Here is a 20790-nt window from a genome sequence, read left to right on the forward strand (position 1 = left end):
TTATTTGCCGTGTTGGAGGCAAGGCTCCGCATCAGGGAAACTCCATCGTTAACGTTATCTGCTGTAACTTAAAGAGTTCTGCACTCACAGTATTCATCCGTGCCACCGTTTGATCAAGTCACAATAATTTATAAATACCACCATAAAGACTATTTTACTAAAAAGTCTCAATTTGAATCTGTCCTATCCTATACCTGACAACACTGACAACTGAGCAACTAGCAGTATTTATGTTTTTAGCTATTCTTCAGTTTCAGTCTACTGGTACTTAACTCCGAAATCTGAGCCAGTTCACCAGCTCAATAAAGCCCACACTTGCCACACGTGAACTACATATGCTAGTCAAGACACACACACACACGCTATATTGAATGCAGTGTGTCATCAACTGTATTTATACATGACGCTACACACAGATGTCTGGATAAAAGGCTTGAGCTGTGTCTGAAATCATTCTCCATTTACATTATATATGGTGACCTATATTTGCTGCCCGCCAATCCGACTGTGTAAATGTATCCACTTATATTGCCCTCAAATATTCCTAAATGGAACTTTAAAAAAAAAAAAAAGTAGTGCCCATGCCATGTAAACTACGTTCTGCTAACAGTCCCAGAAGGCAATGCATCACAATTATACAATTATACTATAGATGCGAAAAATACTGCTGTGCTAGTTTTATCAGAAGTTAAGCATTTATCTGTATGGCTTTCCTCTGTGGTGAGTATGTGCTGTAATGTGTCTCAACTGGGCAGCAGTTAAATATATTTGCTCCCAGCGGTTAAGAGTGAGGTTTTGTAACTGATCCTGTGACGCTGCACCAGGCCGGTGACATTTAATCCCAGAGGTGTAACCTCCATCGAAGCACACGGAAATAATGTGTTGACCCTCCACAAGCACATTAAACACATTACAAAATAAAACAAACCCTTGCAGATACTTCCCTCCCCATACGCCATTAAAGAGAGATCTTCTCGGATCGGGGATTAAAATGAGCGTATTTATTATAACCGAAAGGTTACCCTACATCGGTAATGTGACTCACTTGCTAGTTTAGCTTGTAATCCTGATGGCCCAGGTTTGGAGGTCTCAGTTTTGGAGGATCCGGGCAAGGAAAGTTTGGGTTTTGGCAGGTTGACTTTGGGGTTGAAGCGTGCTGCCCACTCAAACTTTGAAGAGCTGGCTGTTTTGGCCTGCTCCTTGTCACGGGTACTACGACGGGGAGAAGGGCTTGAGGCTGAGCGAGAGCGTCGTGCCTTGGTCTGATCTTTTCCCTGTTTAACTCGGGCGCCCTGCGTGGTGGCGCTGTTGGTGCCTGTGGTGGAGGAAGAGGAAGAGGTGGAGGCAGAGGAAGAGGAGGAGTCCGTCACGTTGCTACACCCAGCTTTGGCTGAGGCGGCCGATTTAGACGCCAGCTTGGTGGGTTTTGCAGTTCTGCCCTCGGTACGATTGGGGAGGGACCCAGCGGTGCTGCTTAGACCGGGGAGGGAGTCCGCTTTTTTCCGTTTCGGAATTGGTGAGGCCCCAGCGGCCCCGCTCTTCTTGCTCTGGCCTCGACCTGACGATGCAGGTGGTTCTGAAGCAAGTGATCTCTTCTTGGACTTAGCTGGGCCTTTCTTGGTCTCTGAGGTATTGTCTCTGGGTGGTGGGAGCGATTTGGGCTTCTTGGCAGGGGTCGGTCCGAAGGTACTAATTTGGTCAGGAGCTTCGCTTCGCTTCAGCCCTCGGGTGCCTTCACTCTTTGACTGGTGGCCTGGTCGCTCTTGTTCAGATGTCCCTGCAGCCTCTGGCTCGTCTTGCAACACAAATGAAGCCACGGACAGAGTAAGACCGCTTCTGCTAAGGAGCAAGAGGGACAACAAAACACCATTTTATAAAACACCTCAAACCATGAAGTGATGAATTACAATGCCACATTCATTGTCCTCATTCAGATTTAGAGGTGAACAATACTGCATGTTCTTCTTCATTGTAGATTTTACTTCGTATGACCCTAGATACACACACGCACAATAAGCACCAAGAATAGAGGAGGGGTACCTTCTTGAGCTGTGCCCTCTGGACTGACCAGTGGCTGAGCTGGCTGTGGCTTTGGAAGCCTTAGAATTAGGTCTTCTACTTTCAGGTGGGGAATTTGCTTTATGTTTGACTTGCTCTGACTGCAACCTGTAAGGTTAGAAATTAAAGAGCAAGTGATAGTGTGGGTTTCGGTAACTAAGCCAAATAAAAAAAAATATATAGAGACTTGATCAATCCCCAAATCATTTTGGCAGATTGCATCTGCATGTCCTCTGATAATTAACGCCTCGGGAGTAGCAAGAAAAACAGCTAAAACAGAGTTAATCAGCATTTGACTATGATCAAAAGAACACAAGATAAGCTTCCCCTTTGATTAAAGAGGCCAATATAATGTTGTATTAAGTTAAAAATCCAATTAACTACAGAAAAACACCACCCATATACCAATATCCCTCTACTAAAACACCCCTTATTTTTTAAACCCCAACTAATGTTCCCCACAAACCACGATAAGTGCCTCTTACTTTGGATTGAGATTTTAACTAAACCTGGACACAAAGTGTGCAGGTAGACTTACCTTCCTGCGACTGTGTGGTCTTGTGGCTGGGCCGCAGCAGTGTTCCTCTGTGAACGGCGCAGTGACCCCCCTGGATTGGAATTAGGCCGGTTGGACATTGGCACCTCTCTCCTGAAGGGACATACCCTTTCTAGACACTACCATTCACTGCAATAATAGAGAGAGAAACCACATAAGAATACTGACAAAATGCAATGCCTTATATCTACGCTTTCCAACAACCATTGGGTTGTCCGTGGTTTAACATGAGTTGATGTGCTGTAGGTGACAGCTGATGGAGCGTTTGCCCCATCAAGCTCAACTCTCTAGCCCATTTGAGATGATCAGGGGAACGACTGTCTAGTCAATTATACTAAGATTTTTCATCACAAGATACCAACTCCCACAAGTAAACAACTGACAAATTCTATTACTGACACTACCTATCATGTAGGGGCAAAAGCAGGCTGCCAGAAAGTTCATGAGCAAGGAACCAGACAATTCCCAGTTGACAATAAAAACTGTAGGCTTAGAATTTTATAAACTATATGTACAGTAGAGGTCATTAAAAATATTTCATCAAGTCAGTAGTATGCTTCCTTAAAAAAAATAAAAACTAGCAAGATCCATACTGCTCAGTTTATGTTCCCAGCACCATCTCACGTTTGCCTGTGTGCAACAAAATGTATGTAAACTTAAGTAAAGCACTAACAGTAAAACCACTACATGATCTTTAAACAAACTTATTGTATTTATTAAATCATAATATAAAATGGTTTGACAGACAACACTTCATACAAAAGTTTAACAGTTTCATATCATGAGTACATTTTGGCCTATACTGCAAAGCTATCACAAATTATCCTCTTAACCCCAAGTGTACTTTACTTGATTTGGACTAAGATAGTCCATTGAAAGGAGGAACAACTGGTATTAATTCATCCAATAATCATCATCAGAATATCACTTTACATTATCAATACAACAACTTAAGATGCGTTTCTTTAAAATTGCCATAACATTTAGAAACCTGACCAACACAGCTTGTTGTTGGGGTAGGTTGTAGTAATCATTTTAGTCAGAATGTGAAAGAAAATGTAGTTTACATATGAAGTATAATTTATATGTAATGGTCATTAATCAATGGCATGTGGGTACTGATAACAGGAATGATTGATATATTACACACACACACACACACACACACACACACACACAGGATGATTTTATCAAGACTACTAAATCACAACCTAAATACTTTTTGCAATCTAGAAAATAAACATTACCAACTAACCCATATAATTAGGGTTTAAATCATTATATCATTGATAATAAAAATACGCCACACTTGGGAAGCTCACGGGCCATTTTAGGCCTGCACTGACAGTGCATCCTAGTCTTTGTTTATTCGTCCATTCTGACAACTGGTGCACCACACTCGCGTATAATGTGATTAGTTAAGCACATCAGATGATCGGCAGCTTGAAACACTAGCCGGTACAAAGTTTCATATAGTACACCACTTAACAAGCAGGCCAGTGTCCAATTTTTATACCCACGATTTACAGAGGCCTATATTTTTTGACGTAGTTCTCTACCACTACCACCACCGACTAGCATGTTTAGCCACTAATATCCTAGCAAGTGCCATACGTTTTGACAGTAGCTTATTCGCATACGTATCAATACAAAACTCCCACATCCCAAAAACGAAGTCTGTAACCGCTGAATGTTGAGTATTTTGACAAGAAAACGCTAAAAAGTATAGTGAGCACATACCAGAGAATCGTTAGTAAAAGTTACGTCGGCTAACGTAGCAGTGGTTACATGGAAATGCGTAGTTGGCGTACCGGTGTGTCAACCTCTTAGCTCCCTAAGTAAACGCACTGCCTAATTCGAACAACGAGCTAACGTTACCTTGTTTGCACATTGTTGTGGTAACGTTATGAAACGGCGAATGTTTACTGAAATACTGAAGTGTAACGTTAGCCCCTTAAGAGGCAAATAACAATTACGTTCACCTAAGATTAGCTAGCTACACGGCGAAAATGGCAGCATCGGCTGGACCGTGTTTCGCAAGCGGGTTATAGTAATACAGCTAGCAGGCTACCAGTAACGTTAAACCAGCGTAAGCTAACTTGGTATTCTGACTGCTGCCATGACACACTGGTCTGTTTGGCTGACGATCAAGTTTAAATAAAAACACATACATGTCCCGCACGCAAGTTAGCTCACCTTCTACAACGTTTGATGAGATGAACAAATCAAAAATACACAACTGTCAAGTCGAAAGGTATCCGTCAGATCCTCTCTTAACAACTGTCAACGCGAGTTTTGAGTAGCTAGCTACAGAAGTAAATGTAGCTAATAGCTATTAGCTATGAGGATCGCTAATGTTTTCTAAGCTGCCTTAGGCCAATGTCTGCCTCTCACTAACTTACAACGCTGGCTAGCGTTTGCGATTATGTTAGCCAGGCAGAAAAAAGTTGACTACTAACAATCAACAAAGCATATACTTAATATTTAGCTAGGTAAAAGGGACCAAATAATGTCAGCATCTTATTTAGCTAGCTAAGTATTTGGGCAAGAATAACAAGTATCGAGGCTAAATATTAGCATGCTAATGCTAGCTTAGCCAAATAAGATAGCGAATGTTTTATCAATGACCGTGCAGTCGCAGACAGTAGGCTGACAAAAATAAACACTTGTCTGTGAGCTAGACCAACGATTGTTACTTGTTGGTATTATTTAAGGTAGCTAGTTGTCCGGTTGACAAAAAAAATAATAACCACTGACCTTAACAACACCGAATTAGCTAACGTTAATGCAGGGAAGTCACGTAGATGACGTTAAGCGTTGTCAAATCAAACAAGAGCTAACGTTATTACCAGCTAGCTAACCTTGGCATGCAAGCTAATTAATATTAGCAAGCCTTGTTGTCGCTGGCTAACGCTTTGCCAGCTCGACAGGATGGTAATTGGATTTCTTTGACAAACAGCTTCGTTACAACTCACGGATTCAGCCTATTGGGAACAATTTAGTCAAATTGTGGTATTAATTTAACAAGTTGTCTAGCTAGCAGCTAGCACGTTAACGCTAGCTAGCAAAAAGAAATGGCCTCTGATACCTTTTAGACACAAAAAAACAGGAAAGCAGGAACGGGATTCGAGATATTTTCGCAACACTGAATCATAATTCCTCCGATGTATTTCGATATTGAATCATCTCGAAGGTCCAAGAAACTGTTGGCTGAGATGTCACTGGAAATGTCTACCTTTTGTATATAATGTTGTTACCTATTTGTTCCAGTGTTGTAGTTGTAACAGACAGTGCACCAGCAGCTCCTCTTTTCTCTCTCTACCCCTGCTAGTTTCACATCAGCTGAGGGGCCTACAACTGCAATATACATCCGCGTGATTCATCCGCTCGTGGAGGACTACTTAACGCTACTTATGATTTTAGTTTTCGGTACTTCCTTGTTTTTTAGCCAAAGTTGCCACTGAGAGCACTGGATGTTTTGCTCTGTAAATATATGACTATAAAGCCATATACAAGCGCTGAATTCGTCGTTATTTAAAGATAATAAACCGCAACACTGGAGTCATTGGTAACATTATCTCATCACAAATATGCACTATAAACCAGTCCGCCGGGTCGTGACCCCCCCCCCCACACACACACACACACAATTATTACACAGACATACCGTTATATCTATAAATTAATTTGATGGCCAACATTACCTCTGGTCATCACCTCACACAGAAATAAAATGATTCTTTATTTTATTTCTATGAATGTAACATCCATCAAATGGTTTCCAAGCTGCCGTTAAGTAGCTAAATAATTAATAGTTATTACAGTTGCTTTTCAGTTGTCATGGTTACAATTCTGCATCCAAAATGGCGTCTTTGCTCGGACAGCATCTTTTTGAAATTAGTGGTCAGGGTCCACCTCCTCAAAAAGATTTTTTCCAACTTCTTATTACCAAAGATGAGGTTGAGTATTTGTATGAGTTTCTTTTCATAAAGCAGAGTCTCAAAGAATAACTTTTGAGTAGATAAAACCACTGTGTAACTATATAGAGGTAAGTTAACGTTAGCTTAATTATCACCTAGCTAACGTTACAGAGTTAACGTTAGCTAACGTTAGCTTTAAATAATACCTTTCTGGGCTAACGTTCCTATTTTATACTATTAGACTGCGTTCTGGCAAGTTGAACAAAACCAGTAAAAAAAATGTAATCTCAAGTTGAATTGAGTGATAAGGTAAATAGTGAATTGATGGCAAAATGATACAGTAACATAGCTAGCTATATAGCTAGCTAGCTAGCTAGCTATCTTGTGAAATTAATTATTTAATTAATTAATTAATTAAATTTAAATTAATTAATTATAATTAATTAATTGTGAAATGTAAAATAAATATTGCAGTGGGTTAAAATCCAACATGCCTCAGGTAATTTATTTTTAATATTATTCATGATTCACATGCACCATAAGATTCTCCTGGAATTAAGTCATAATATTTTCACTCTGCCCTTACTTTTTATTTGTATCTAACTTTAGGTAATATGGACATCATGGGAGATTTCTGTGCGACTTGATGCCCGGGGCGCTGCACCCAGAGAGCTGAAGACATCCCATTCTGATTTTATACATCAGAAAATGCTACAGCGTAAGTGTTCATCAGAATGGAAATCCAAATACTGCCCAGACAGTAAATTTTGTCTGTGATACTGAAAATCTTTTTCACTTATTCTTAATTTAATTTTTTTTTTAAGTTTGGGTTCAGCATTGCTTGAATGGAAATCTGTCATTTGACGTCCAGGCTGTGCTTTCTACCCCTCATCTGTAGAACAAGTTAGTTCTGTTTTCGGAGAGAGGATCCTGGACCACACAAGATCACTTTGTCAAGGAAAGTTTGATTACCTGGAGCGCTTACCTGATGACATAATGCTACAAATCCTGTCCTACCTAGAGCTAAAAGATACGACACTGTTGGCACAGGCTTCACAGAGATTCAGAAAGGTGAGAGCTTCTTAAAATTATAAGTTTAAAACAGTACAGTAGTGTCTTAGATGACACAGAAATTGTGTTATTTTCTATTTTGCACTCTCTGGCATGTACTGTACCTCTGTGCTCATATGTATTGCACACTGATAACCACACCTGTAAATCTGCATGTGTTTTGTTTTGTTATATTTTGCTCTGATTGGACTGTACCAGCTCTGCAACTCTGAGATGTTTTGGGAGCAGACTGTGAGGAATCGCTGTGCTGAGTTCACCAGTGACATGGAGGGCATAGGAAATTGCATGGGCTGGAGGAAGATGTTTTTTACCTTTTTCCACACTAGTGGCAGCGAGGAGCAGCAGTGAAGCAACTGATCAGTTGTATTACGGTTTTGAAACAACTGCAATACAAATGCTATCACAGTAGATGGATAGTCAGTATTAATTTTGTACTTTGTGAAACAAGAGCCAATGTTTTCATTGAGGTTTATTGAGTGTTAAATGTACTGTTGAGATGTGTGATTTACAAAAAGTGTAAATTGTATTAGTTTAAAAGTGCCAAATATTCTTCAAAACAAATCAGTATTTGTATGTGTTGCTACTTTCTTGTTAAACTTGGGATGATAACAATTACCACCAGTATGTAATGAATAAATGTCGTCACTTGCAAGTTATGTATGTTGCAAAGAGTTTGTGTAATATTATTAGTCAATTTAATTAGTACACTGTGTAATACAGACGTGTCCCAGCAGGTTTGCTGAATGATAAACTGCTCAAACATTTAAGATTTATTTATTTTGATTAGGACAATGCAAATTAATCAACATTTCTGTAAATGCGCCAATGTTAGACAGACGGCTAATTTTCAACTGTAGTCCTAGTTACATAGCATGCATGTCTTTACATGATCTAAAAAGGCTCATTACAAAAAAGGGTTTAATACTTATGCAACCTGATGACATCATATCAAGGTCAATGGTCAATTACAACATATACTTCCTGTTTACATTTGCCAGAGAACTGTTTTTGCACCCTCTGCTGAAGGCCTGTAGCACTCAATGCTGTCTCTGCTTACAGCCAAACTGGGTTTGTGTGTGGTCTCTGTGCTGTGTTCACTCACACAGCCAGCAGAGGGAGCAACGTGGCAATGAAAACTAGAATCAGATGATGGGAGGAGGAGGATCATGCAAATAAAACCCTCGGGTAACGTGTGCAAAACAAGTGCTGTAATTCTGGTTACCATATCCAGGTCTAAAGACCACAAAACACTTTTTCTGGATTCTGTTGAGGGCATCTGCCACACCAGCCCTACCTCACCTGAAACTTGTAGCAAGCTACAGTCACGTAAGACAAAGGTATGCACTGCTTTCTTCTGTTTCTAACAGGTACCTTAGTGGATCAGAGACAACATATGGTACAATAAATGTTAGCAAAACAGCTACATACTAAAATACTGTCCTTGTTTCTTATTGTCACAAAAGGATGACAAAATAGAAACAAACATTAGGTCATTCCATTGTCCTGTGTTAAGGGATGAGAAGAATGTGTAATTTTCCAGCATGTTATTTTAAAACTCCCCTCAATATTAAATATTCTCCCATCCAAATAATAGCTGGGTGTTGGAATGATCTGACAAAACCGCATACAGCCTTGGCTGGTAGCTAATATGGCCTATTATTAGCCACCAAACACTGGATACCGCCTTCTCAGCGGAGTCTGGTCTAGGAGGAAAAATATTCATTACGTAACAATAAAGGATCTGTCTCCCAGACCTACTTCCTGAATACCACAGCAAAAACTAGGCCCCAAACCAAGGCCAAGCGGAAGCCCCATCCATTTGTTTACTGAAGCAGTGTTAAGCGGTGCCGGTTGTTTCATGCTTATCCATTGCCTCCACACATTTGCCACACCACCCCTCCTTCACAGCTCCTCTTTGTGGGTCAGTGATGCAGCGGGAGTGACGCAGCAGCCTCCAGAAGACAACTATACACAGCAGGAACAGGGAACCTCTGCCAGAACCATAGTCCACAGGCAACTTCCAGACAGCAATGAAGAGGGATGATGGTGAAGGCCTAATCTAGGCTAAAGGGAGAACGGGAGCCGGGTTGTCACTGTCCTTTCCTCTTCCTAAACACCAGAGAGACTTCCCCAGTGGCAGAGACAGGCCCAGCAAGACCTTCCGCACAGAGACATTTTGGTAGGCAAAGTATGAGTGCGGAATACGGTACTGACATTAAGTGCTACTATGGATAAGTGTCTTTGTATGCTAAGAGTGTGAATGCATTGAGAATAAGGATGAGGCCTGGTTAGCCTTGTAGGGTGTTCTGTGTCTTTCTGCTGATCGGCGTCTCTACAGGCCGCAGCTGCTTACTGAGCATCAGAGGCCTGTATATTTTATCCTGTGGTTTTGAACACATAATAGCTGTGATGACAGGTGTGGGTGACAAGGTGCGGCTTACAAAATATTTCATATGAGCCACAGAGTAATATCCAAGTGCAATAAGTAATAATTTGTCGTTTCTGATTCCGATTTAGTTTGAGATCTACTTTGAATGTGCATTTATGAAAGCAACGGTTTCACAATTCTTTAATTAACATAAATACTGGTTCCCAATCCTGTAAACTGCAAAGCTCTTTTGACAGATTATGGAAAATATTAAGGATGGCCCCAGCAGTTAAAAAATACAATTTTTAAAAGGGTACACTATGTTTTGGAGTTAAAATGATGATTATTATTATTATTATTATTATTATTATTATGTATTTTATTGGCTTAACACAGATCCATTTCAGCGTACATGCATTAATAAGTTATAAAGTACATACTGTACATACAAATTAGGGGTTTTATGTAGGACTAAAAGGAAGACAACAAGGTGGACTGGATCTCATAAAGAACCAATGGTTTAAAAACGAAATTAAACAAAACTTCTGTATATTCTCTTTAAATGCCACTGATCTTCCTGGCCTGGCTCAAAGAAAACCCCAAATATACTGCAGTCAACAAAAAACTCCAACTTCTCTTTTTAAATATATTGGCAATATTTTTTTGTTTACAAGAATTTAGGGTCTTATTAGTTCATTTGATTTCTTCTAATGTGTGTCTTTGTTGTGAATTTGAGAACTAGAGAACTATTAACTTGATATTTTGACTGACAGCAGTCACTGTAAAGTCAGCTGTGGTGGTTGTTGCATACTCATTCCACTTCAACTCCAGTCAGGATACCCCCTAGTTTCCCAAATTTAGATTGTATGGCTCCAGTTATAGAGAGTATACACTGACGCCACTTTCGCCTCACTTAGATTGTTATCTCTTTTTTAGTTTTTGGTTGTCACACCAACATGGCCAAGTGTGGCAAAAGTCATAAGGTGTAACTGCCTTAAAAGGTGCTCCCCAGGCTAATGTACAGGGTCTTCAATGAAGCAGATCTTGCTGTAGGGCACAAAAAAATAGAAGACTGAGCCTGTGGTTAGTGTGTATTTATGAAACCAACATAAAGGGAACAGGAAAATGTAGGGTTATCACTGAGTGTAATTTAAGAGACTAAAGCACAACAACTCCATGAATAGCACATTTCCTTCCTTTAGGACAATGACTGAGTGCATGCATAATGATATGGCACCTGCTACTTTTGAAGTCATTAGCACATAAAATTAAATGGCTTTCAAACTGGTTTAAAGTGGGTCTCAGCCAGCATGAGGAGAGGACCCACACAGTCATATGACTACGCTCAGTTGTGTAAATTAAAGAGCTGCCTCCGTCCTCAGAGGCTAGCAAGAGGCTCACAGTGCCATGTCGGGTTCAGCTTCCTCCCCTCCCCCTCGTCTGCAGTGCTGACGCATCTGCTGCTTTTGCATCAATCAGCAGCCTCTATATAGGTATACTGAGAGTCCCCGCTGATACCAGGACTCTCTTTTACCCCTTAGCGTTGCTTTCACTTTGCATGCTCACTGGGATTGTCAGAAAAAGCATCGATGAACATCTGTCCTGTGACTGCTGGGATACACAATAGGACGGTAGTCACTGCCATCTTCCTGCAGGTTCTGCATTACCTAACCGCAGTGTCTGCGTAAGCACAGACGAAAGGCTTGGGTGTAATATATTACTGCACAGACAGAGAGTATGTGTGCACAAGCATGAAACAGATGGTGCGACGTTATGCATTCAAGGTGCATATTGTTTCTATGAAGGCTAAAGATAATTTTGTTTCATGCAAAGGATATTTTTCCTTTGGTCAGCATCAATCGTCTGGATCCAGCTGGTGTGGTGCTCGGAAGATTTAATACGGCATTTGCTGTACAGCAGAGTACACCTTACTCTACGCTGCTACCAGCAATGCAGCAGAGTGTCTTCTCTGGCTGTAGCATCGAGCACAGAGCTGGTAGCACCCAGCATCTCTCCGCTCTCCCTACAGCCCTCTGCCATGCTTAATAAAAGTTGCCGCTTCCTGCTCAGAGGCTCCAGGCTTCAGTTGCCCAGTTAGCAAAAAGGCAGACCTAGGTATAGTCTGGTTTAGCTACATGCTAGACTGTGAGTTATTCCAATAGCTGTAGTAGGATAGAAGAAGGATAGTCAGAGGAGGGCAGGGCAGATCTTGCCCAGGACCTGGGCTGCTTCGATAGAGACGAAGGACGTTAGAGCTGGAGACATCTGCACACAGAGAGGGAGGGAGAGGAAGAAAGACGCCAGAAAAAGCTCTGCTTCTGACAACACCACTGTTCAGCGACCATCACAGAAAAAAACTAGTTTTGCCTTGCTCTCACAAAACTGTTTTTCATGTGTAGTCGAGTATATTGAGGGCTGTAGAAAAGGGATACTGCACTGCACTGTTTCCTGTTCGCCCCCTGCATCATTCTCTCTGATTTACTAAGGTATGTGTTGCATGATTTCCCTCAATTCATAACCTGTTTTTTTGCGGAAGTACGCTTTGCAGAGATGCGTGAAGTGACTTTTGCTTTGACATTTCGCTCTTTGTTTGACAAGAGTGTGTCTGTTTGCTATACTGTCATTTCTTGTTTTGTGGTTTGGTATTTGGGGATTTTTATTTTACAGGTTGAGGCGTAAAAAGTAACATCACATGAGCTTTGAAGGTAAAGTAAGGATGGGTGTGGCAGAATCATAAGCGCAGATGACAATTTCAAAATTTTCGCTCAGCATGTGGTGGCAATAAACCACAACAATTGGTATAAATTGTGGGAAATGAAAGTGGTAAAGTTAAAGAGCAACTCAGAAGAAAATATAAAAATGTTTCTGTAAACAGCATAAACTGAAATTAGTACAAAGCCGTGGCACATCACTTGCTGTTATAGGATGAGAAAGTCCTTCGGGTAGCATTTCTGCAGCAGACAAAGACATACAGACCAAAATACACAGACAAAGTACATTCAAGCGGAGACAAAGGCAAACCTCGATTGCTCTGTAGACTGCTGTGTGTTGCAGGTTCTCAGAGAGGACAGGATGTTTGTGGGAGAGAGGGGGCCGAATACCCGGACAGCTAACAGTTACTTGCCATCCAGTTGAATACCCAATAAGTGCTGCGCCATAGCATGTTGCCATGACAACGGAGGCCTGTCTGAGAAAGGAGACAGGAGGCTGGTTGTGTTTTCAGCAGTCAGAAAGGCGTTAAAGAACGGCGGCCATATTGTATTTGTTGCATTTGTTTTTTTTAATGAAATAAAAAAAAACATAAAGTTACATCACTGATGAATTACCTTAACCCCTTTGGAGTAAATGAAAAATAATGTAAATGTATTACCTTTAAATTCATTTATTTCCAAATGGTGTGTAATGCCCAAGACCAAAATGATCAAAACAAAAATGGAGCTGCCTATTAATTTAATATAATTTAGGACTATCTTCACAGTATAATTTGCACAGACTAAATCTCATATTACAAAAAAAAACTAACAGCGTTTTCCACTAAGTAAGCACCCAGAACAAAGAACAAGTTTACGACAGAGAAACTCTAAATATAGCCATCTTGCCTCCAGAGTAGCAGTTAGCGAAAGCATCTCTGGAAAAATCAAATCATTGTCTCATGCTAAATTGCACAGTCGCTGCATGACTTTCATTGCAGCCGCTAAAGAAGATGAAAATATATAATAATGTGACGTACAACTGGTGTGATGATTAATTACTTACAAAGGCAAGCTGAGTGTGTCTTAGCAGATGCAGTCAGCATGCTACGTGAGACATGCTAAATGACTCAGTATAGATTCAAGCCACACTGACTCCGTTATGAGTAGGCTACATTTAGAACAACATGCTGAGTGACACATCCTCTTTCCAAAGTGAGAATGAATGAACTTTAACTTCCTCTAAGAGTTGCCGATCATTTTAGTTTATTGTTAAAGTCAAACTATTCCACAAAGGCTGCTTTGTCAATATGCAAAAACTGTCATTGACGGTTTGACCAGAAATCTTTGCAGCGTGTGTAATAACTGGTAGACTTAGATGTGTGTCATAGAGATACAGTATGTAGTACAAAATAATTAACAGTAATTATTGTGCTTCTGTGCTACATTACATTATATCAATGCTCATGAGGTATTGTTCCCTGTAGTTGTTAGATTTGACAAAAAAAATGTATGTGGGACAAGTGAAGGGATGCCTCCCCTGCCAACTGACAGACAACTGAAGAAGGGAGCATACTGTATCATTCATCAGTGCGTAACTGTCTGCATGCCATTTTCATATAACCTATCCATAGGCCTGACAACTAAACCAGAAGTGCAGAGCTGTGGTAGCACACTGAATGGATCACCACCTAAATTGAATTATTATAGACAATAATGACAAAAGAAATCTATAACTGAGAAAGTTACGGCATATTTTACCAGGCACAGGCAAAGACTGCCCTTTCATTTCGTCTGTTGCTGTTGTTTTTTAAAAAGATTCTTCTCTCATCTTCTCATGACTTTGTTCTGGGATTAGTGCATCAACAACTTGAGTTATTGAGGACAAGAATATCCCATGTATGAAAAACCAAGTCAGGAAATTCATTCTCAGGAAATTATTGGGAAGCCAAAAAGAAGTCGCATATAGGAAGTAATTAGGAACATCCAGACTGATCTCATGAAGTGGCGTATGTATGACACGCCAATTCGTATGCTATTATTGGCGTGTTATCAAGACGCATACTAATGTTTTTGCGTGTTTATCAATGATTTTTTATCTGCCTTTCACCCAGGAGAGCAGGGATCACGTCCCGCATGTGACTTTGTGTCCCGTATGTGATGTTTCCTTTCCACGTTTGTTGTTTTCCTGTTGTTTTCCTAAACCCAACCCTATTCTTCTTTTCCTAAACCCAACCCGTGTGTGACGTTTCCTAAACCCAACCCCGTTCCAACACGCCACGTGGCTATAGAAAGTGCCACGTGTGGCCGGGTTGGCTCAGTGGGTAGAGCAGGCGCACATATACTGAGAGGTTTATGTCTCGACACAGAGGTCCAGGGTTCAAATCCAATCTGTGACGATTTCCTGCATGTCTTCCCCCCACTCTCACCTAGCTCTCCTGTCAAATTAAAGGCAGAAAAGCCCCAAAAAATAATCTTAAAAAAAACAAAAAAAGTGTCACGTGGCGTGTATGTTTACGCTGTGATGTTGCAGACTGCCGTCCGCTGTATAGAGCGTAGACATACACGCGGATAGCTCAAAATGCGTACAGATAACAAAAGTGGCGTCACGTGTATGTTAATGGGAAGTCACAATATCACACATCCAAGCCTTTTTGAATCATAATCTTCACAGTACAATGTTAGATTACTGGCAACATATTTGACTCACATTTGGTCATGTCCTTTGACTATGAATGTATGATGGCAGTATTTCTAAGTAGCCGCATGACACACTCCTACCTGGGTATTTTCTAGTGCAACTCACAGGCCAGTAAGCAGCTCCATTGCAGCATTTAGGAGTTCAATGTGTTGCTCACAGGCATGTTGACAGTAGTATTAGACATATACCCATTACTCTAAACAATCATTGCCCCACATCTTAGCAGTGCCAAATGGTTTAGAGCTCGCTGTTACTGAAATATAATTTTTTTTTTTTTTGCAGTATTCCATCAATTAGAGTTTCCCTACAATAATACTGGCCTTTTACAAATGTCTCATAAGCCTTCAGAAGAGATTAAAGATATCTACTACACAAGAAAAATAAATAAATAAGAAAACAGAAGAGACTTAAGATTGTATTGGCACAATCCTGAATTATTACAATAAAAGCGTCCGCAATTTACAATATAATAATTTGCTGATCTTACAGTCTGTTTTAAACTCAGTATGTGACCCTAACCCATTCATTAAGTTTTAAACTTAATTTTTTTTTTCCGGAAAGAAACGGGATGGAGATAAGAATGGATTGAGTCACTGAACACTGAACTGTTGACCAGACTGTTGGCACTGGAGCTCATCTGTCAGGACATTACTGCCATCTTGTGTTAAAACACTATAATAGCTAAAATATTACAAATACAAAATGTACACACATCTTGTTTTTTTTAAACAATATCAAAACAGTCAGATCTACCATTTTGTAATAATCTCATGTAATTATTTCTTCTTCTATTTTCTTCTTTTAGATGACTGTGGTGTCCCCGTGCACTCAGAACCTAATGGATAGTGCTCACCCTCACACTGTGCTTAGCAAGCTCAATGAGCAGCGCTCACAAGGCCTCTTCTGTGATGTGACCATTGTGGTGGAGGATGTTAAGTTTCAAGCCCACAAGAACATCCTGGCAGCCTGCAGCGGGTACTTCAGGAACGCTCTGACATTTCCTGAGACATGGAGCTCTAGCCAAGTGCTGGAGCTGATGGACCTGAAGTCTGAGGTGTTCGCCAGTATCCTCAACTTCATCTACTGCTCAAAGGTGACATCACCTGGTGCGGAGGACACAGGGGGGCTGGTGGCAGCTGGAAAAAGACTTGGAATTCCTTTTTTAGAGAAGCTTGCAGAACAAGAGAAGCTGGACGAATGTGTTAAATTCACAGACTCCAGCAACAAAGCAACAAAGGACGCTCCCAGGCCTAAGGACATTGACAGAGGGCCACGCATCACCAATGCCTTCTCTATCACTGAAGAGTGTCCTGGGAACAATCTTTTCACCCCAATGGTTCAAACCAATGGGGAGAGGCAGTCACCAGACATGGGACAGCTCCCATCAAGTTGCCCCACAACCTCCTGCCTCAACGGGAACGAGACAACCCAAGCCCTCTCAGAGCACTCATATGCAGTAAGTAAATCTACTGAAGGCAACGACAGCAGTCAGTGGGACAACAAGAAGGTCTGTAAGCCAGCAACATCTCAGCCAAAGCAACTCATTTACAGGAACGCAGGTCCGCTTAAAAAGCGCCACAGGCTGACAAGCACATTGTGTCGAAGTATACTTCCAACTCCAGCTGAACCACAAACAGATAAACCAAATACAATAACCTCCACATTAGCCGATGGTGTTTCTGCAGCACCTGTTGCAGTCATGACACCACCTCTGCTTTTTTCAGAGGCAGAAACAGAAAAAAGTATAAGCCCAGGGCTACCTATAGCCACTGACAATGTTCAAATGGAGTTAGGTCCACCAACCTCTTCCCCTGAGGACAGCATTTCAATCTATGGATGCAGCCACTGTCCGGAGATATTCACAAATAAAGCTCTTCTCACCATTCACTCAGAGGTACATAAAAATCGTTTTGTCAGTCATTTGTTTTGCAAGTTTTGTCAGAGAAAGTTCATACACCTCAAACGGTTGCGAAACCATGAGCAGATCTGCCCTAAAGCTGTAAGAGGCCCACCTAAACTGGATGCTACTGACATATCAACCAAGGAGGTGGAACTCCATTCAGATGATATGCCAAACACGGAGAGCATTGTGACACACCCTCCTTCTGCTGACCTCTCCACCCCTTACACCCCAGAGCCCCTTCAAATGGACCAACCAGAGCCTCCACAGAATGAAAAGGCAGTGAGGATAGGTAGCAGTCAGAGGAGATATAACTGCAGTGTATGTAAACGGGTCTACGTCACACTATCCAGTCTGAAGCGGCACGAGAATGTACATTCCTGGCAGAGGGCATACCCCTGTCATTATTGTAATAAAGTGTTTGCATTGGCAGAGTACCGTACAAAGCATGAAATCTGGCACACAGGTGAACGCCGCTATCAGTGCATTTTCTGCCTGGAGACATTTATGACATATTATATCTTAAAGAACCATCAGAAGTCTTTTCACGGCATTGATCCTAGTTTAGTTGTTAAGAAGAAATCCGCCAACGGTGGTCTGAAAGCCAGTGTTTATCCAATCAAACTCTACAGGCTTCTGCCTATGAAGTTTAGAAAGAGACAATACAAGACGTACAGTCAGACATATTCTGAGAATGTTGAAAGAGGGGATGAAGCCCCACCAGACAGCAACTCTCTTATCCCTCCATTTGAAGAAAACAGTCTGATCAGCCACCCTGATACTGTTTCATTCCCTCTCACATTCATGGCAACGACAACGATGGTGGCACCTGTCATGCCTCGCATCAGCTTTGGCAAGCCATGTGACCAAGATGTTGACCAAAGTCTGAACAGTGATTTGGAAATTCAGAGAGGCACAAGAAAAGAGGCTGAGAATAGAGATTTACCCTTAATTGACAGTACCTTCTCTTTGCAACCCGAATCTCCTGCAGTGGGTTATGATGATCCTCCAGTAAGTAACTCAGAGCACCTTAGTCATAATGTGCCATTCTTAAACTCTTTGAACACTGTTAAAAAATTAGGTGAGCTATCAGCTTCTGCGAAAAGAGTTGAGGATATGACCAAGGATATACTTCAATCAAGCACTGAGAATCTGGTGCGAGATAAAAAGGTGGGAGCAACGACAGAAACCTATATCGCCAAACCTGCATGCCCGGGTCCATCTGTGGATGGTGCTGCAATGCCGCTCTGTCAGATAACAGTGAAAATAGGCAATGAAGCCATCATCCGCCGCCGTATCAAAGGATCTAAGCTCTTCCCCAGAAAGAAAAGGAGAATGAGAGAACTAAGTGAGGAGGAGAGTCCAAGTCAGTGCCCTCCAACACGAGAAAGCTCAGATAACCCCAGGCTCCGCCTGAGAACAGAAGTCACTTCTGCCACAGAGCCAGAGACATACGATGATCCCAACGACTGTGACACAGCTGATATGCTTTGGCGCCCCTACTACTCTTACAAAGCTAAAAAGAAAAATAAGTTGAGATTCAAGCACAGAAAGGCCTTGTTTCACGGTTATCCTGAATCATCTGCAGATAGACCTGCTGCAAGTGAGACCCACCTTGATAAAAATAGTTGGCTGACAGAAGAGAGCATGTCAGGTGGTAGTGGAGAGGTGAAACGTAGTCTCAGCAGGAACTCCAGCCCAAGGGCCACCTACAACTGTGACATCTGTGACAGCTCTTTTATCACAGAGACCGGTCTGAGAGCTCATGTTATTGGTTCCCACCCATGTTTCTGCCGGACCTGTGGTAAACAAGGTCCCCCTGGCGAGGCACCAGCCGGTGGGGATTACATCTGCAACAGCTGTATGGAAAATGGCTCCTGCTTTGATAACACACCCCGGAGCCCCAACCCAGAGAAGAAGTATCGCTGCTCCTTCTGTCCCCAGCGTTTTCTCTACCTTGCCACCAAGAGAAGCCATGAGAAAAAACACCAGGAGACAAATGAGGAGGGATATAATTCTGACAACTTCACGCCATGTTCTAAATACTCAGCATACCTAAGTAAAGACAATAAACAAGACACCATCAAAACAGAAGACAGCAACAACCAAGGTGGCACGGACATAAAAAGTGAAAGGGTGGAAGGACATCTTTCCATTGATAAAATTAAGCCTAAAACTGAGGATACAACTGACTTTATGTCTACTTACCAAGACATGTCATATTCCAACATTAAAAGTCCATTATCACCCTGCATTGACCCATTGTTTTCCCTGACACCCTCAAAGGTGAAACATAAAATGGTGAAAAAAAGGATTAATGCACAGCATTCTATGCATATCATCTCAAAAAAGCAAGCCTCTGACAGAGACAGCGATAGCAACAAGGGCATTTTGACAGGGCAAAAAACAACCAGTCACATCAATCTTGAGAAGTCCTGTAAACTACTTAGAAGAAATGACTCTGAAACTAAAGGCACCCACATTTCTATACACAAACCAGAGAAATGGATGTGCAAAGAGGAGCCATTTTTTTAAATATATTTGAGGCAAAAGAGAAAGTGATTGAAACTTGACTTCAAGCTTTTGGTTAGGAAATGTAATAGTGTTGTCCTTCCATCTAAGCTCAATAAAATGTTTTAACTGGACAACACTACACATGAGAATCTAACATAAGTGTAGGCTGTAATTTCTTCCCTCGTAAACTCAACGACTGAGTGCTTTTTCACCTTTGTAGAAGATATTTTTTTGGATAATATAGGACCTTCTGAAACAGACTCAGGGTTCATACGCATTTTAACCAATACTTTTTCATGACTTTTTAGCAAATTTCCATGACTATGTGTTCCTGAAAATGTCAGTCGACATTATACAATAAGAATACAAATCTGTGTTAAAGTTTACCCTCAGAGGTCTATGTGGTTCATAGTGGGATTTGTAAATTGAACACATATTATTATGCTGTGTTAAAAATTCCATGACTTTTCCAAAACCTTTCCAGGCCTAGAATTTGCATTTTTCAAATTCCATAACTTTTCCAGGTTTTTTCAAAATGTATGAACCCTGAGACTGTAATTTTTCCATTGTCTATGCATATATGGCAGACTTGGTGACATGATTGTAAGCAATTTCAGAACAGGGGTAGGATGTGTTGGAGAACTGAAAAGCTGCCTAGTGTGGGTTACCTTTTTTTTTTTTTATAAATATGTCTGTGGAAAACAATATACATCTTACAACTGTCACATTTCTGAATCTCATGTTCATTTAACTGGTCATGATAAGTTGCACTTTATAGTTAGACTATGCTAATCTGTTGGTTAAATACTTAAATACTTAAATTCTAAGCACCATTAATATAATTCTAATTTCCAATTACACATGGAACCATTGTTTTTAAAGTTATTACTTTTGTGTGTATACTATGTATAAAACATGTAAAACTATTTAAATAAAAGTTGTTGATATTCTAACAGTTACATCCTGTCCTCCTTTAGCCTAGAGATCCAGATACAATGCTTGCCTATCAATT

At 41.0% G+C, this 20790-nt stretch overlaps 3 protein-coding genes across 17 annotated transcripts in view; 2 read left to right on the forward strand and 1 right to left on the reverse strand.

The window, feature by feature from the left end:
- Positions 1–20790, reverse strand: part of trip12 (thyroid hormone receptor interactor 12) — a 46580-nt gene that overhangs the window by 24599 nt on the left and 1191 nt on the right. For 2 of the 14 annotated variants that reach the window (XM_039783981.1, XM_039783965.1), the window contains exons 1-4: positions 5872–5970; positions 2597–2743; positions 2041–2166; positions 1046–1836 (exon numbers count right to left, since the gene is read on the reverse strand). In XM_039783981.1, coding sequence (XP_039639915.1) covers positions 1046–1836; positions 2041–2166; positions 2597–2694 — 1015 coding nt within the window. In that variant the 5' untranslated portion in view covers positions 2695–2743; positions 5872–5970. Of the gene's footprint in view, positions 1–1045; positions 1840–2040; positions 2167–2596; positions 2744–4354; positions 4472–4492; positions 4634–4810; positions 4903–5371; positions 5458–5702; positions 5832–5871; positions 5971–20790 lie in introns of those variants that run through there. The other 12 variants (XM_039783973.1, XM_039783893.1, XM_039783902.1 and 9 more) reach the window with 11 other exon arrangements.
- fbxo36a (F-box protein 36a) lies at positions 5993–8261 on the forward strand. The gene is made up of 4 exons (XM_039784050.1): positions 5993–6573; positions 7144–7252; positions 7433–7605; positions 7804–8261. The coding sequence occupies exons 1-4, from the start codon at positions 6478–6480 to the stop codon at positions 7951–7953; spliced, it is 528 nt and encodes a 175-aa protein (XP_039639984.1). The 5' UTR covers positions 5993–6477; the 3' UTR covers positions 7954–8261.
- On the forward strand, positions 8779–20146 carry zbtb38 (zinc finger and BTB domain containing 38). 2 transcript variants are annotated; one of them, XM_039784017.1, is made up of 3 exons: positions 8779–8942; positions 9514–9784; positions 16170–20146. In XM_039784017.1, the coding sequence occupies exon 3, from the start codon at positions 16170–16172 to the stop codon at positions 19797–19799; it is 3630 nt and encodes a 1209-aa protein (XP_039639951.1). In that variant the 5' UTR covers positions 8779–8942; positions 9514–9784; the 3' UTR covers positions 19800–20146. The 2 variants fall into 2 exon arrangements, with proteins under 2 accessions (XP_039639951.1, XP_039639958.1); XM_039784024.1 differs by lacking the exons at positions 8779–8942; positions 9514–9784 and adding an exon at positions 10349–12459.

This window comes from Perca fluviatilis, chromosome 2, assembly GCF_010015445.1.
Source record: "Perca fluviatilis chromosome 2, GENO_Pfluv_1.0, whole genome shotgun sequence".
NCBI classification, from domain to species: domain Eukaryota; kingdom Metazoa; phylum Chordata; class Actinopteri; order Perciformes; family Percidae; genus Perca; species Perca fluviatilis.

Excerpts from the sequence above, each read along its gene's own strand:
- fbxo36a (XM_039784050.1), top strand. The coding sequence starts at position 6,478 with ATGGCGTCTTTGCTCGGACAGCATCTTTTTGAAATTAGTGGTCAGGGT. Across the intron at positions 6,574-7,143 it reads TTCTTATTACCAAAGATGAG|GTAATATGGACATCATGGGA; the intron begins GTTGAGTATTTG and ends ATCTAACTTTAG. Across the intron at positions 7,606-7,803 it reads CTTCACAGAGATTCAGAAAG|CTCTGCAACTCTGAGATGTT; the intron begins GTGAGAGCTTCT and ends GGACTGTACCAG.
- zbtb38 (XM_039784017.1), top strand. The coding sequence starts at position 16,170 with ATGACTGTGGTGTCCCCGTGCACTCAGAACCTAATGGATAGTGCTCAC.